Source organism: Heterodontus francisci, chromosome 20 (assembly GCF_036365525.1).
Source record: "Heterodontus francisci isolate sHetFra1 chromosome 20, sHetFra1.hap1, whole genome shotgun sequence".
Lineage (NCBI taxonomy): Eukaryota > Metazoa > Chordata > Chondrichthyes > Heterodontiformes > Heterodontidae > Heterodontus > Heterodontus francisci.
Window position 1 is genome coordinate 31,121,554 of NC_090390.1, and position 13,465 is coordinate 31,135,018.

Below are 13,465 nucleotides of genomic sequence, written 5' to 3' on the forward strand. Positions count from 1 at the left end.
GATCCTTGTGGAGAGAGCTGGGGCCAGGAGGGACATTATGTTCTTGGCAATGTATCTCACAAAGATTTGGAGTGTAGAGAGTTGGCAGAAGGTCCCCAGCCATGTCATTCTACTTCCCAGTTAAAGTCAGGTACTGCTTCATAGTTACTAAAGCAAAGGATACCCTCACATGCTGCCAAGCCCCAGCAGTGCCCTGCAGGCTGCCATCCCCGTTTTTCCAAGGCCACGGCCATCTCCTAGTGCTACCAAAATCCAGGATCACCCCCAGTATAAATAGAGCCCACTCCCCTTCCCCAGTACTGCCAAGTATCCCATATGTACGTCCAACATCATGCAGTGCATTCTTAGCTTTAACCTGTTAAGGGATAAAGAGGAAATACAAAGGTTGGGAGTACAAAATAATGACTACTCATTTACAATTGGCACAGAATAATTGGCAGCATTGGGCAAATCTACTTGAAATCCCAGATTATTACATAATTATAAAATTTGACTTCTTCAGTCACTGTGAACCAGCGGCCCTAGTACATCAGCCCTTGCCCACCTGCCCCTCTCCCTCCCATTATAACTATTCTGACTGTTACTAGGCAGTGTATCTGCTGCTTCACCATAAGTAATGCTATTGAAGATCCATGAATAATGTTGGAAAAGTCTTGCACAGAACAATTCCTTCCCTTAAGAAAGAAAAAGGAAGAAAATGTTTCATTCATATAGCTCCTTTCCTGACCCCAGGAAGTCCCAAAGTGCTTTACAGTCAATGAAGTACTTTTTAAAGTGTAGTCACTGTTGTTATGTAGGAAATTAATGCAAGCATTACAAAGAACAAAGAATAAGAACAAAGAACAGTACAGCACAGGAACAGGCCATTCGGCCCTCCAAGCCAGCGCCGACCTTGATGCCTGTCTAAACTAAAACCTTCTGCACTTTCGGGGACCGTATACTTCAGATGTCACTTGTTCCTGTCACACTTGTCCCATCCTTCTATTCACCACCAACAGCCAAGGGGAAATCTGCCAGTATATAATGAAGTCAATGGGAGGAAATTTAAAATGTTACCAACACAGCTAAAACATTAAAAAGATGCTAACATGTCACGGGAGGTCTGGCACTTGTAACGTACCATGTAAACCAATGTTAAAACAACAATAAATATATTTAAGCAAGTTTGAAAGACTAAAGCCTCCTGTAAAACCTAGTTTCCTCACAGCATGACTCTCACTTCTGCCTCTGTACAATAACCTTCCAGTTGCCAATCAAGCCGAGCAAAGGCTGCGGCGTGGGGAGATAGAGCGAGTTAAAGTTTAACCTGAGCCGATTGTTAAACAGTCGCCCAGCTGAACCTTTGGATTTTTGATATGATGATTACAGAATAACATTGGTGACACGTCGCAAACCTCATCATAATCAAGGAGGACTTTTCCGGGTGCTGATCTCTGAAATTGCTCAGGTATTACATTTTTGCCTGTCGTTAATTCGGAAGTTATTTGTTACCTGCGGTGAAATGTTTCTAGAGGAAGAGCGCAGGTAGTTCGTGGCTGTGTGAGGAGCTGGTTTTACTTATTTTTCAATCTGCCTATGTTAAGGGAGCCGGGCTCAGATTTGAAAGTCAGATGGGGTGGCAGGGGCACTGCAAACTTAACTGGCACATTGAGTGAAGGTTGAGGAGAACCCCAGTGAGCAGGGAAAGTGGTCATTGATCCGTTTAGAGAAAAAAAAACGCCTCAAAGCAGAATATCTTGCGACTAAATATCTATGGTCATTGTATTACACATACACAGTATCAGGTAAAGCATCTTTAAAATAATGTGTCAGCCTTAGAGTCTTCAAATCTACATTCAAATGTATGGGGCGGTTGTGAAACTACTCTGGCAAGCCGTGCCTTTTAACTTTGTTGTACAATGGCCTCCGCCACCATATGGGGTTTTTAGCTAAAGTCAACATGTCTGAAACAAGCTACGATCGATCTGCACAAGACAAACAGCCAAATCTACTTATCTTGTGCGTACAAACAGTCACCAGGCTTCTCCAGAGTGGAGGTAACAAGCGCCAGTGAGAACAGAGCATGTCAGCAGGAGCTCAGGCCAGTCAGTGCAAGCCAACCTTCCGCACTGAAAGTGGTGAATAGTGGATCAACACCCAACACCTCTGGATAACAGGGCTGGCTGTCAAGTGGCTGCGGTGCGGGGGGTGGGGGAACAGAATGTAGTTACGACATTTGTCCCTTTTACTAAAATACAGTAGATAAACAGTTTTTAGACAATAAGCCAAGGTCCAAAGAATACGGTCTGCAGCCAGTAATAATCCCCGTGGTACTGATAACGCGAAGGGAAACGCGTTCCTGGCAGTGACTTATGATCTGTCATACTCTACCTATCTGAAAATGTTTTAACTCCTCCCGCCCCAAGGAAGGAAAAGATGGAAATAACCGTTGTCCATATTAGTGCAGGGTCACAGAACATGTTTGTGTGGCACTCCTTCGAATCTCTGCATTCCACATTGGTGTTAACGCATTTGTTACTGTCTCAATTAAAATAATGGACGGAGCTACATCATAAACCTAGTAGACATCTATCACTTAATATAGTACAGAGCAAATTCTAGGCTCCGAACATTCTATACGAGTTTTATTATCTTAAAAACAATCTTAATTTCTAAATGGATATTAATAAGCAGAGAACTTTACAGACGGAAGGAAGTCATTTGTACCACTGTGGCTGAAACAGTTACCACTCAGTCACATTTAAAATCATTTTTTTGTCAGATATTTATCCATTTTCTCTTCAACTATTATCATGATGGATTTTGACAGACATTCTTTGCCCCAACAACCCTCTGCAGACAAGAAAGTGTCTAACTGCTCTCTTTGGGCTGAATTTTCCAAGCCCATTGGAGACTGGGGAAACGGGAAGGCTGGCAAAATATGACAGGGGAGGAGGACGTCGGGAGGGGACCGCAATATCTTCCCGCCGCAATGGTATATTGTCAGCAGTGGGAACCTTAGCTGTGCGACCACCTGCCAGGTAGCCAATTAAGCCATTTAATGGTCAATGAAGGGCCACTTTCCGCCACCGTGTGCATTTTGCCCACATCAGGAGGGCCCACAGCCGCATGGGGAGTCTGCCAGATAAACCCTGGCAACCTCCCAATGGGTTCCCGGGGGGGCGGCCCTCCTTAATGGGCACTCCACAGCCCATGGAGGTGCCTCCGGGCAGCAATGGCGCTTGGCTTTCCCCACAACATCCCTCCTCCTCCCCCCTGATTGCAGGTTCCAGCTTCCCCAAAGAAACTTACGTGCTCTTTGACCAGGCGCCCTTTCCCTGGTGATGCAGCCTCAACACTAACCCCCATTGGATTGGGCCAGCAGCTCTTGGAGGCGGGCCACCGTCCTCAATTGGATGACAGCCCTGACAGCAGTCTGTTAATTGGGCACCGCCGGCAAAATGCCACCCCAGGGTCCCACTGCCTGCCGGAGAGGGATTGGCTCCCACTTTTGCCCCCAATGGCGGGGCTTCCTGCTCCTCAGAAAAATTTAGGCCTTTGTCCTTTTGATGATTATTTTAAACTGATGCTCTCTAGATACAAAACTTGCTGACCACTGAAAATAATTTCCCTGATTTACTTTATCAAAGGCCATCATTTTTATCAAATCTCTTCTTAACCCTCCTTGTCAAATGAGAACAACCACAGTTTCTCTGGCCTCTCCTCATAACTAAAGCTACTCATCCCTTGTGTCACCTTAGTGAATCTCTGCTGTACTATCTCCATGGCCTTGAGATTATTCCTAAAGAAGGCACCAAAAACTGGACACAATATTCTAACTGTGGCCTCACCAGATAAGAAGTTTCCACAAGAACGACATGAATAACTGAAATGTCACAAGTGTGCCCAGTTGTCATTTTGGGCTGGATTGTAGCAATCAAAATTAATTAATTGCATATCAACACAAATTATAGGCCCTGTGCCATGATATTTCAATGTCAGCTTTGGCTTTGTTGGTAGCACTCTCGCCTCTGAGTCAAATGACTGATACTCCAGTGTAGTGCAGTACTGAGGGAGTACCAGACATCCAGCGTTGCTGGCTTTTGAATGAGATGTTAAACCAATGCCCTTTAGGTAGACGTAAAGGATCCCATGGCACTATTTCGAAGAAGAGTAAGGGAGATCTCCCCAGTTTCCTGACCAATATTATCCTTCAAAAACAGATCGTCTGCTCATTATCACATTGCTGTTTGTGGGAGTTTGCTGTGCGCAATTTGGCTGCTGTGTTTCCCATATTACAACAGCGGTTACACTTCAAAAAGTACTGAATTGGCTGTAAAGCACTTTGAGACATCCAGTGGTTGTGAAATATGCTATATAAAATTATTGTTTTATATTTTGTTAACAGATCCTTAAATGACATGGGCAACACACAGAGGGTTAAATTTGGCAGTCCCCAAAAATGGGTGCAGGGATTGCAATGCGTAATTAACCTGTGCCCGTTGATTGCGATGCAGGCAGCACACCGATCTTGTGCTGCTTACTCATTTCAACAATTTCAACTTTTAGCCACGCTAACCATGCTGTTGATTGGCAGGACACGTCAGCAGGGAACCAGTTGTAAGTGGCTAGCACCACATAAAGCTAGCCTGCCCTATTTAAAGCTAGACTGCACCTCTTAAGGGGGTGCTGTACTGTGGCTGGAGCAGGTGCTGGCAGTTGTGCAGGAAGCGAATCTGGCCCAGGGAACATTGAATAATGACTCAATATGGATGAGAGCAGGTTCCAAGGGTTTCAGTTGCAGCACTGGAGGCCTTGCTGGAGGAAATGGAAAGGAGGACTGCTGACCTGTATCTGCAGAGTGCCAGGAGACCCTCCAGACACACACTCAGAAGAAAGTAGGAACAAAGAAAGTAGGAATAGATAGCCATGGATGTCCATGCCAGGATTCAAGCCCGGGGACCTTGATACAGTGCCACAAGAAGATCAATGACCTCACATGAGTAGTCAAGGTCAGTGAATGTATCTTCAAACACCATATCCTATCAACTGCACTAATAGCCCCAGATGCTGCTCAATTCACCACACCCCCATCGCTCACCTACCAACAATCTCTATCAATCAGAACTCATACCTGACACTCATATGCTCCACCTCACCCTCACACACTTAGCACTACTGCAAGCAAAGTTCCCTTTAAAATTTAGTTGCTGTGTGTGGCCGTGGCCCATTTTTTCCAGTTCACGGCCCTTTTACATTTTTTTGCATGGCCACATACACACGTTACCTACCACAGAAGAAGGCCTGTGCAGTACTTTTTAGGCTACTGTGCAGCCGCGCACCCATGCAGCTTCATGGGAATATTGGCTGCAAGCCTCACATCCACATCTCACAGCTTGAGCGCACTGCCAGCTATTCAACCATGATGGCCATGTCACCCAAAGAGATTGCACGACACTCATTGACACACTTCCCTCTCTCCTGCAGGACAAGATGGTGCACAACCAGAGACAGCGGGAGCTAACTGGAGGGGGACAGGGGTGCCTGCATGTTCTGGATCCCATGGAGGGAATAGTGTTGGCCATTTCTGAGGTCTGGCCAGCAGCAGGGCTGAAACAATTGAAGATGACGGTATCGTCATACCTAATCCCCCTCCTCACAGTCCACTTCCCCCTCATCCCACAATCTCTTCTGATTTACAAGCTGCAGATGGTCTAAGCATGCACCTCTTACTTTCTCCCGCTCTGTGCACCACAATCCCAGATTTCTGTATTTCTCCTTTCATATACTGGCATGGTGTGTAATTTGGAGGATAGCATTGAGGCAGGATCTGCACATGGTGAGACACTGGGCACAAGTGGTCTGCATGGAGCAAGGACAATACAGGTGCCAACTCACTGGTGGGTGAGGCCACACTCAAGTTCTGCTGCAGAGAACTCAGGTGAGCACTTCGATGAGGCAGCCAACAGAAGAATGCTTATGGGTCTGCACAAAGAAATGCTTGGTGCATTGAAAAGTCTGCCAGAAAGCCTGTGGTCAATGTTCAGCAGCACAGTGGAGTTCAGCACCAACTTGGCAGTGCTTTGTGCAGATCTTGAAGCCCAACCCTTCCAGCATGGAAGTGGTGGCCAACTCCACGAATACGTTTGTGAACCCAGCCATGATGCAGTGTCTGATAACACATGTTGCAGCTTCCACTGCAGCACTGCAGCAGTCACCCAACATCTGAGTGTGGCAGTGAAAGCTCAAACTGCTGTCATGCAATGCTGCCATCATGCCTATTGATTACACAGTGCAAAGGGCCTTGTAGGGGACTACAGCAGTCCAGCAATTGATTACAAGGATTTCTGAGCTGAGTAGGTGAGTGGCAGTGGTTCCATGGAGCATGAACCTGCTGTCCTCTCTCAGGAAAACAGCATTTGTTCTTCCACTTCCGCCACTGCCCTTGCTGTTGCCTATCAGCCAACTTGCCCAGACTGCTGCCACCCATGCCTAGGTCATGAAGTCCGCAGCATGCCCTTCTAGGCCCAGAGCTGCTTGAGGCTGGCCTGCAAGACTATCTGCAATCTCCCCTAGTGAAATTCAGCACCCTTCCACCAGCCATGCTGCAGCCACTGGGATAGCACTGTGTCAGAGCACAAGGACAGACAAGGGTGCATGGAAGGCACTAAGGGAATGCACAAGGGTGATTAGTTGACGTTGGTCTGCAATGTGGCATGGTCTCATTTATTGGTTGGTTTGGAATGTTTATTTTGTGATGGTTTTTATTTTTGCATAGTTGCCCAGCGGATACTGTATGGTCAGTGACAGAAAAGGTAAGCTGTGAGTCTGCTGGCAAATGGGGAATTGGGGTTGCGGTTATGGATATCACACATGGATGAGTTCTTCATGGACAACCTGGCCAGAAAGAGACTGTCTATGTTGCCTTCTTCCTTCCTCTTCCTCCCCTTCCTCTTCCTGCTCCTCCTCCTCTTCATGCTCCTGCTCCTCAGCTGCTCACTGTATAGCTGGTGCCAAGGGCTGTCCACTCATTATGGTGAGGTTGTACATTATGCAGCAGACCAAATCTTGACAATTGCTCTGCTGAGTACTGGAGTTTTCCTCCAGAGCTTTCCAGGCAGCTGAAGCATTGTTTCAGCACACCAATGGCCTACTCTCTATCTCATTTTTTGTGGCAGCATAGCTTTCATTGTATGCATCCTGCCCATATGTACATGGATTGTGCATTGTAGTCATCAAATATGTTGTCAGCTGTCACCCAATAGCCACCATTTAGTTTGTCATCGTAACTCAAATGCAGCTGGCACAGTGGACTTACACAGAATAATAGAAATCATGACTGTTGCCAGGAAACCAGGCATTGAACTGCATGATTTTCTGCCTATTGTCACATACCAGCTGCATGTTGAAGGAGTGAAATTCCCTTAAGTTCCGCTATTAGGCAGATCTGACATGCGGCACATGCAAATTGATGTAAATACAGTCTATGGCACCCAGCACCATGGGAAGCCTGCAGTCCTAGCAAAGCCTCTTGCTCACTCCACCTGCTTCTTTTGGCAAGAACTGTCATTACATCAAGAGCCTTAGTGACCTCCCCTGCACAGCAGTGGCAATTTGGTCCTTACATTGCTCTGAGGTTGCAGTTGTGCTGCATTTCAGTGAGGCAACCCTTACTGAAGCACAAACGTCTCACTGATTGTTCCTCACTGAGGTTCAGGTGGCAGAATTGCTCCCTGAAAACCCTGGATGAATATGGCATCCAGCTGAGAGCCCTTCTCCCTCCTCCAGCAGCTGGTCTTGCTCTGCCTCTGTTTATTTTCTAAGCCATGCTGTGTTCCAAGGGAAATACATCCATTGGCCATTCATTGTGCGCATGCTCATGCCTCACCAATATGGCATCCGGCTTGATTTGCCCCAAAAGTGCGCTGTGCTGCAGATGCCATTTTGGAGCTCAAAGGACACTCATAACATCGAAAAATGGGCTCAAGTGATCCCAATTTCTGAACCACAGTGTCCAAAACCTTGTGATGGATAAGGTCACATATTCAAATCCCAGTAGTAACTTACGCTGCAAGTTATACCGTACATGCCAATCTGAGATCATTATATGCTGTGATGGACATCAGTCATCAAGATCAAATTTCTGGCCCCAGTACGCAATCCATTTCTTTTCTAGTTGGTAGGCCAATTACGACTTCCCACAGATAATCGAAGTAGATAAAATGGTGCAGGAATGACCATGTGGGCATGCACACCGATTATTTACATGGATTTCATTTAGGTGCACAGTGAGCCTTAGAGATGTGATCCTGAGCAGCTCAATAATATTTTTAAAGAGTGAAAGGACAGTATGGTACAGACAGTAACTGTAATGGTCTTTCAGGGATTCCTTACTCAATACATCTATGTAGTTAGGTCTCAGATCAACAACTGACGGCTGAGTCATTATTTGATTTTGTATTGCTGCAAAATGCAAGGTTTGCCTAAAAACACAACGTGATGGAATAACAGCATTCTAACGTAAAACCAATTCCTTACACAATGATTTCAGTCATGATGTCAGGTGAGAGGGGTCCCCTGTAGGGGGTTGAAATTTCCTTCTCTCCAACCTCATCTACATCTTGGTTAAAGTGGACATCTCCCTGTTGCAACATTGCAAAGGCAGAGGAATAAAATGGGAGGCAATACAAAAGAATACAAAGAAAAGTTCTAATGTTAGTTTTTAATAAACCAATTGAGATCTCTCTACAATGTTACACTGATGAGATTTTAAAGTCTGTTCTATTTCTAAAGATCTGCTCCCTCTATTACTTCTTATGTCCAATTGTGTTATACCTACCATGTTAAATCTGCAGGTCATTGACCTTATTTTTAACTGTTACCATAATCAAAATATTCTGAAATTCAAACTTCCTTAATTTTGTTTGTCGATTTGAAATGTTATCCCATTTCATTCATGTAGACCCCTCCAAAACTAGGTACCAAAAAAACCCAACAAAAAAATTAAGGAAAAACTTCTATATCCAGAGAGTGGTTAGAATGTGGAAATTACTATCACATGGATTAAGGTGAATAACTTAGATGCCTTTTAGGGGAAGGTAGACAAACACTTGAGGGAGAAAGAAATAGAAGGATATGCAGATAGGGTGAGATGAAGCAAGGTGGTTGCAGGAGGTTCGTATGGAGCATAAATCCTGGCATAGACCAATTGGGCTGAATGGCCTGTTTCTGTGCTGTAAATTCTACGTAATTCTATGTAATTTTATGTAATTCTATGATGTAGGTGTTGTCTATCACTTACAGATACAATTGCAGATTGATGGCAATTTTTTACAGAGCTTTTAAAAAAAGCACCAAGCCTTTTATGTAATTTTACTTAAATACGTGTTGAATTTGGATTTGATTTCAGTGAGCACCTCTAATTATCCTGATTTATTTTGCTGATAATCACACACAATGGAATCAAATCAAAAAAACGGGGATGGATTGACTGGAACTCAAAAAGAAGCAACTTTACGTGCATTGATTCAGCGCACAGGATATTGCTTGGTACAGGTATGAGCTCAAAGACACCAGGTCAAAAGAGTTACATTGATTTTTTTTAACCAGACTGCTTCTCGTTGATGCAATGGATCTCAGGAACAGGATTAGGCCATTCAGCCCCTCGAGCTTATTCCGCCATTCATTTAGATCATGGCTGATCTGCACCTCAATTCCATTTACCTTCCTTAGCGTCATATCCCTTGATACCATTACCTAACAAAAATCTATCTATCTCAGTATTGATAGCTCCAATTGTCCTGGGGAAGAATATTCCGGATTTCTACTACCCTTTGGTGTGAAAAAGTACTTCCTGATTTCACTCTGAATGGTCTAGCTCAAATGTAAAATTATGTCCAAAACTGATGGAATAACTGTACCATTATATATGAGTATCTTATCATTTGTAAATTTTATTGATAGAATTATGTTTAAATATGATTAAAATATTCTATAAAATGCAGCTTTTTAGTTGTTACTTTTGTTTCAAAGGCCTATTATCTCCCTTAGAAACATAGAAAATCTATGGCACAGAAGGAAACCATTTGTCTTTGACGGCTGAAAGGGAACTATCCAGCCTAATCCCATGTTCCAGCTCTCAGTCCGTAGCCTTGCAGGTTACGGCACTTCAAAAGTTTTCAAAGTATTTTTAAATGTGATGAGGGATCCTGCCTCTACCATCCTTTCAGGCAGTGAGTTTCAGACTCCCACCAACTCTGGATGAAAATAATTCTCCTCAACTCCCCACTAATCCTTCTATCAATTACTTTAAATCTATGCCCCTGGTTATTGATCTCTCTGCTAAGGGAAATAGCTCCTTCCTATCCACTCTATTTAGACCCCTCAAAATTTTAATACATCTCAATTAGATCTTCCCTCAACCTCCTCTGCTCCAATCTTTTCTCATAGCTAAAATTCTCAATTCCTGGCAGCATCCTCATAAATCTCTATACCCTCTCTAGTGCAATCACATCCTTCTTGTAATGCGTTGACACGAACTGTACACAGTACTCTAGCTGGCCTAACTAGTGTTTTAGACAGTCCTAGCAAAACCTCCCTGCTTTTATATTCTATGCCTCAGCTAATAAAGGAAAGTATCCTGTATGCCTTGTTAACCACCTTATCTACCTGTCCTGCAACCTTCAGGGATCTGTGGATGTGCACTCCAAGGTCCCTTCGTTCCTCTACACTTCTCAGTACTCTACTATTTTTTTGTGTATTCCCTTACCTTCTTTAATCGACTTTGTTTTATACTTCTGTGGCTAAAGAGACCTACTATTAGATCCCTGTAAACGTTCCTCTGGTCAGCTACGAGTGGGTTTGATTTGCACCTATCTGGACTAGTCTTTCTCTAATCAGCCTATCTAATGCAATCTTAATATTTAAAAAAACAGCCTCTATGAAATCCCTTCTTAGTCTAAATCAAGGCCACACAATAATTTCTACTTCTAAACCATGAAGGTTATCTTGGTAACTTAATGTGACAACAAATCTGTGACTATCTAATTCATTACATCTCAAACTACAACTTATCCAAGTGGAAATTTTGGATTGAAAAAGAAATGGTTTGCAACCATGTTCAGCAAGGTCTGTGCCTCTTGTAAAATGCAGGGAATGAGTAACACCAAGGGTAATGTTCACAGTGTTATTCCTCACTCTATACTTGAAGTTTTTCACAGTTTATGAAAGTTCATTACCTCACCCAAAATTATAAATAATTTTAGCACTCAGAGAAGTTCGATGCAATCCCAAATTGGACAATAATCACAGCCTGAAACTAACTGATATGCAAGATCCTTGCCAGCTACCACATTGTCCCAATAATTGTGCATAAGCAACTTTCTAGATTCACCCCTACAATAACTGACACTGATGTGCTGAGACAGATATATTGAGAGAAGCAGAATTTATGCTGTAGCAACCCAGAATAAAGAAGATAACAGGGATCTGTTTTGATTTACCTTGATATTTTTCATTATTATTGTATCATGCAGTCTGTTAAAGAAAAACAAGTTGTTTGTGAGGAGTTGATATTGCAAATGGTAAGAAAGGATGGAACTTAAAGGAGGAAAGTTAGAGTGTAAATATCATTCTTGTCTTAATTCATGATTGCTAGAATGAAACAGAACCAAATGAACAAGCATTTTATCAGCATCAATAAGTGGGGGTTATTGAGGTATATTAAAGTCAGTTCAGTTTTTATTGCTGGTTTAAAAGGCCAGATTTTTGTTTTTAGTACTTTTTAGTTTCAAATTATAACATCAAAAGGAGAAAGTGTGAGGGGAAATATTGGACCCCAAAATAACATATTCTTTACTTAATAATAGAGCAAATCAGAATGGGAAGCAGATTTGGTTTTATTGTTAACAAATATAATCACCACAGTAACTATGCTTTATGTGCCAACAGGTGGCTAGGAAGGCATATGGGATACTTGCCTTTATTAGCCAAGGTATAGAATATAAGAGCAGGGAGGTTATGATGGAGCTGTACAAAATGCTAGAAAGGCCACAGCTGGAGTACTGTGTACAGTTCTGGTCGCCACACTATAGGAAGGATGTGATTGCATTGGAGAAGGTGCAGAGGAGATTCACCAGGATGTTGCCTGGGCTGGAGCATTTCAGCTATGAAGAGAGACTGGATAGGCTAGGGTTGTTTTCCTTAGAGCAGAGAAGGCTGAGGGGGGACCTGATTAGGGTATACAAAATTATGAGGAGCATAGATAGGGTACATAAGAAGAGACTTTTTCCCTTAGCGGAGGTGTCAATAACCAGGGAGCATAGATTTGAGGTAAGGGACAGGAAGTTTAGAGGGAATTTGAGGAAAGAATTTTTCACCCAGAGGGTGGTTGGAATCTGGAACACACTGCCTGAAGGGGTGGTAGAGGCAGGAACCCTCACAACATTTAAGAATTATTTAGATGAGCACTTGAAACGCCATAGCATACAAGGCTACAGGCCAAGTGCTGGAAAACGGGATTAGAATAGATAGGTGCTTGATGGCTGGCACGGACACGATGGGCCAAAGGGCCTGTTTCTGTGATGTATAACTCTATGACTCTGAGATTTTAAAAAAGTTTGCTATTATGACTGAACTCAATAGAGATTACACTGAGGTGAATTGCACAGAGGCACAGAATTGACATTTGGAATTAAGAACAAAAAGCCTGTTATCAAATGGAATTTTCTTTCACCCTATTACTTTCTTTCTACCCTGTGGTTTCATTGCATGTTACTGAAGACACTGCTTTATTTAGTCTTCTGGCAGTAAATATCCATCAGTTCACCTTATTGAAGTTATATTCAGCTTAATATTTATAAAAAGCTTTTTTTTTACTCGAAAAATTGAACAATGACTACCCAATCTCTCTTTCATTGCAGGAAAATGGGCAAAGAAAATATGGGGGTCCCCCTCCAGGCTGGGAAGGCCCATCTCCTGAGAGGGGCTGCGAGATTTTTATTGGCAAATTACCACGGGATCTTTATGAAGATGAACTTGTACCAGTTTTGGAAAAAGTAATGTTTTATATCTGCTTTTTAACCTACTCTGTGTATATTTAATTCGAAACAAAAGGATTTGCTTGCAAATAACCATACAAGGCTCAACAAAGTCACAGATCTAGAGCAAGATTTTAACTTGCTCGAAACCCATTCACTTGCACAGAGTTAAAATAGGGCCCCCAGTATCTGTTTTAGTCAGATGGACATCTGGACTTTAAATATTTTTCATCAATGGCTCAAGATTGAATTTTAAAGTAAATTTAGGACAGGCATTACTTCCTTTCAAATTATAGTTCAGTTGTTGATACGTAGACATCTTTTCCTTCCATTTCCACTGTCCCTGCTTTCAGTCTCCGAGGTCCCTACCAGCTGTCCTTGAGACAGTCATTTGGAGGTTGATTCTTCTTTTAATTTTTCTTTCTTGAAAAAGCCCAGGTAAAATCAAA

General features: G+C 43.0%; 1 protein-coding gene across 6 annotated transcripts in view; it reads left to right on the forward strand.

The window, feature by feature from the left end:
- Positions 1 to 1,339: 1,339 nt before the first annotated feature.
- a1cf (apobec1 complementation factor) overlaps positions 1,340 to 13,465 on the forward strand; it is a 58,403-nt gene continuing 46,277 nt past the window's right edge. For all 6 annotated transcript variants that reach the window (XM_068052497.1, XM_068052499.1, XM_068052498.1 and 3 more), the window contains exons 1-3: positions 1,340 to 1,447; positions 9,389 to 9,534; positions 12,900 to 13,034. In XM_068052497.1, the coding sequence (XP_067908598.1) occupies positions 9,436 to 9,534; positions 12,900 to 13,034 (234 nt within the window). In that variant the 5' untranslated portion in view covers positions 1,340 to 1,447; positions 9,389 to 9,435. The remainder of the gene's footprint in view (positions 1,448 to 9,388; positions 9,535 to 12,899; positions 13,035 to 13,465) is intronic.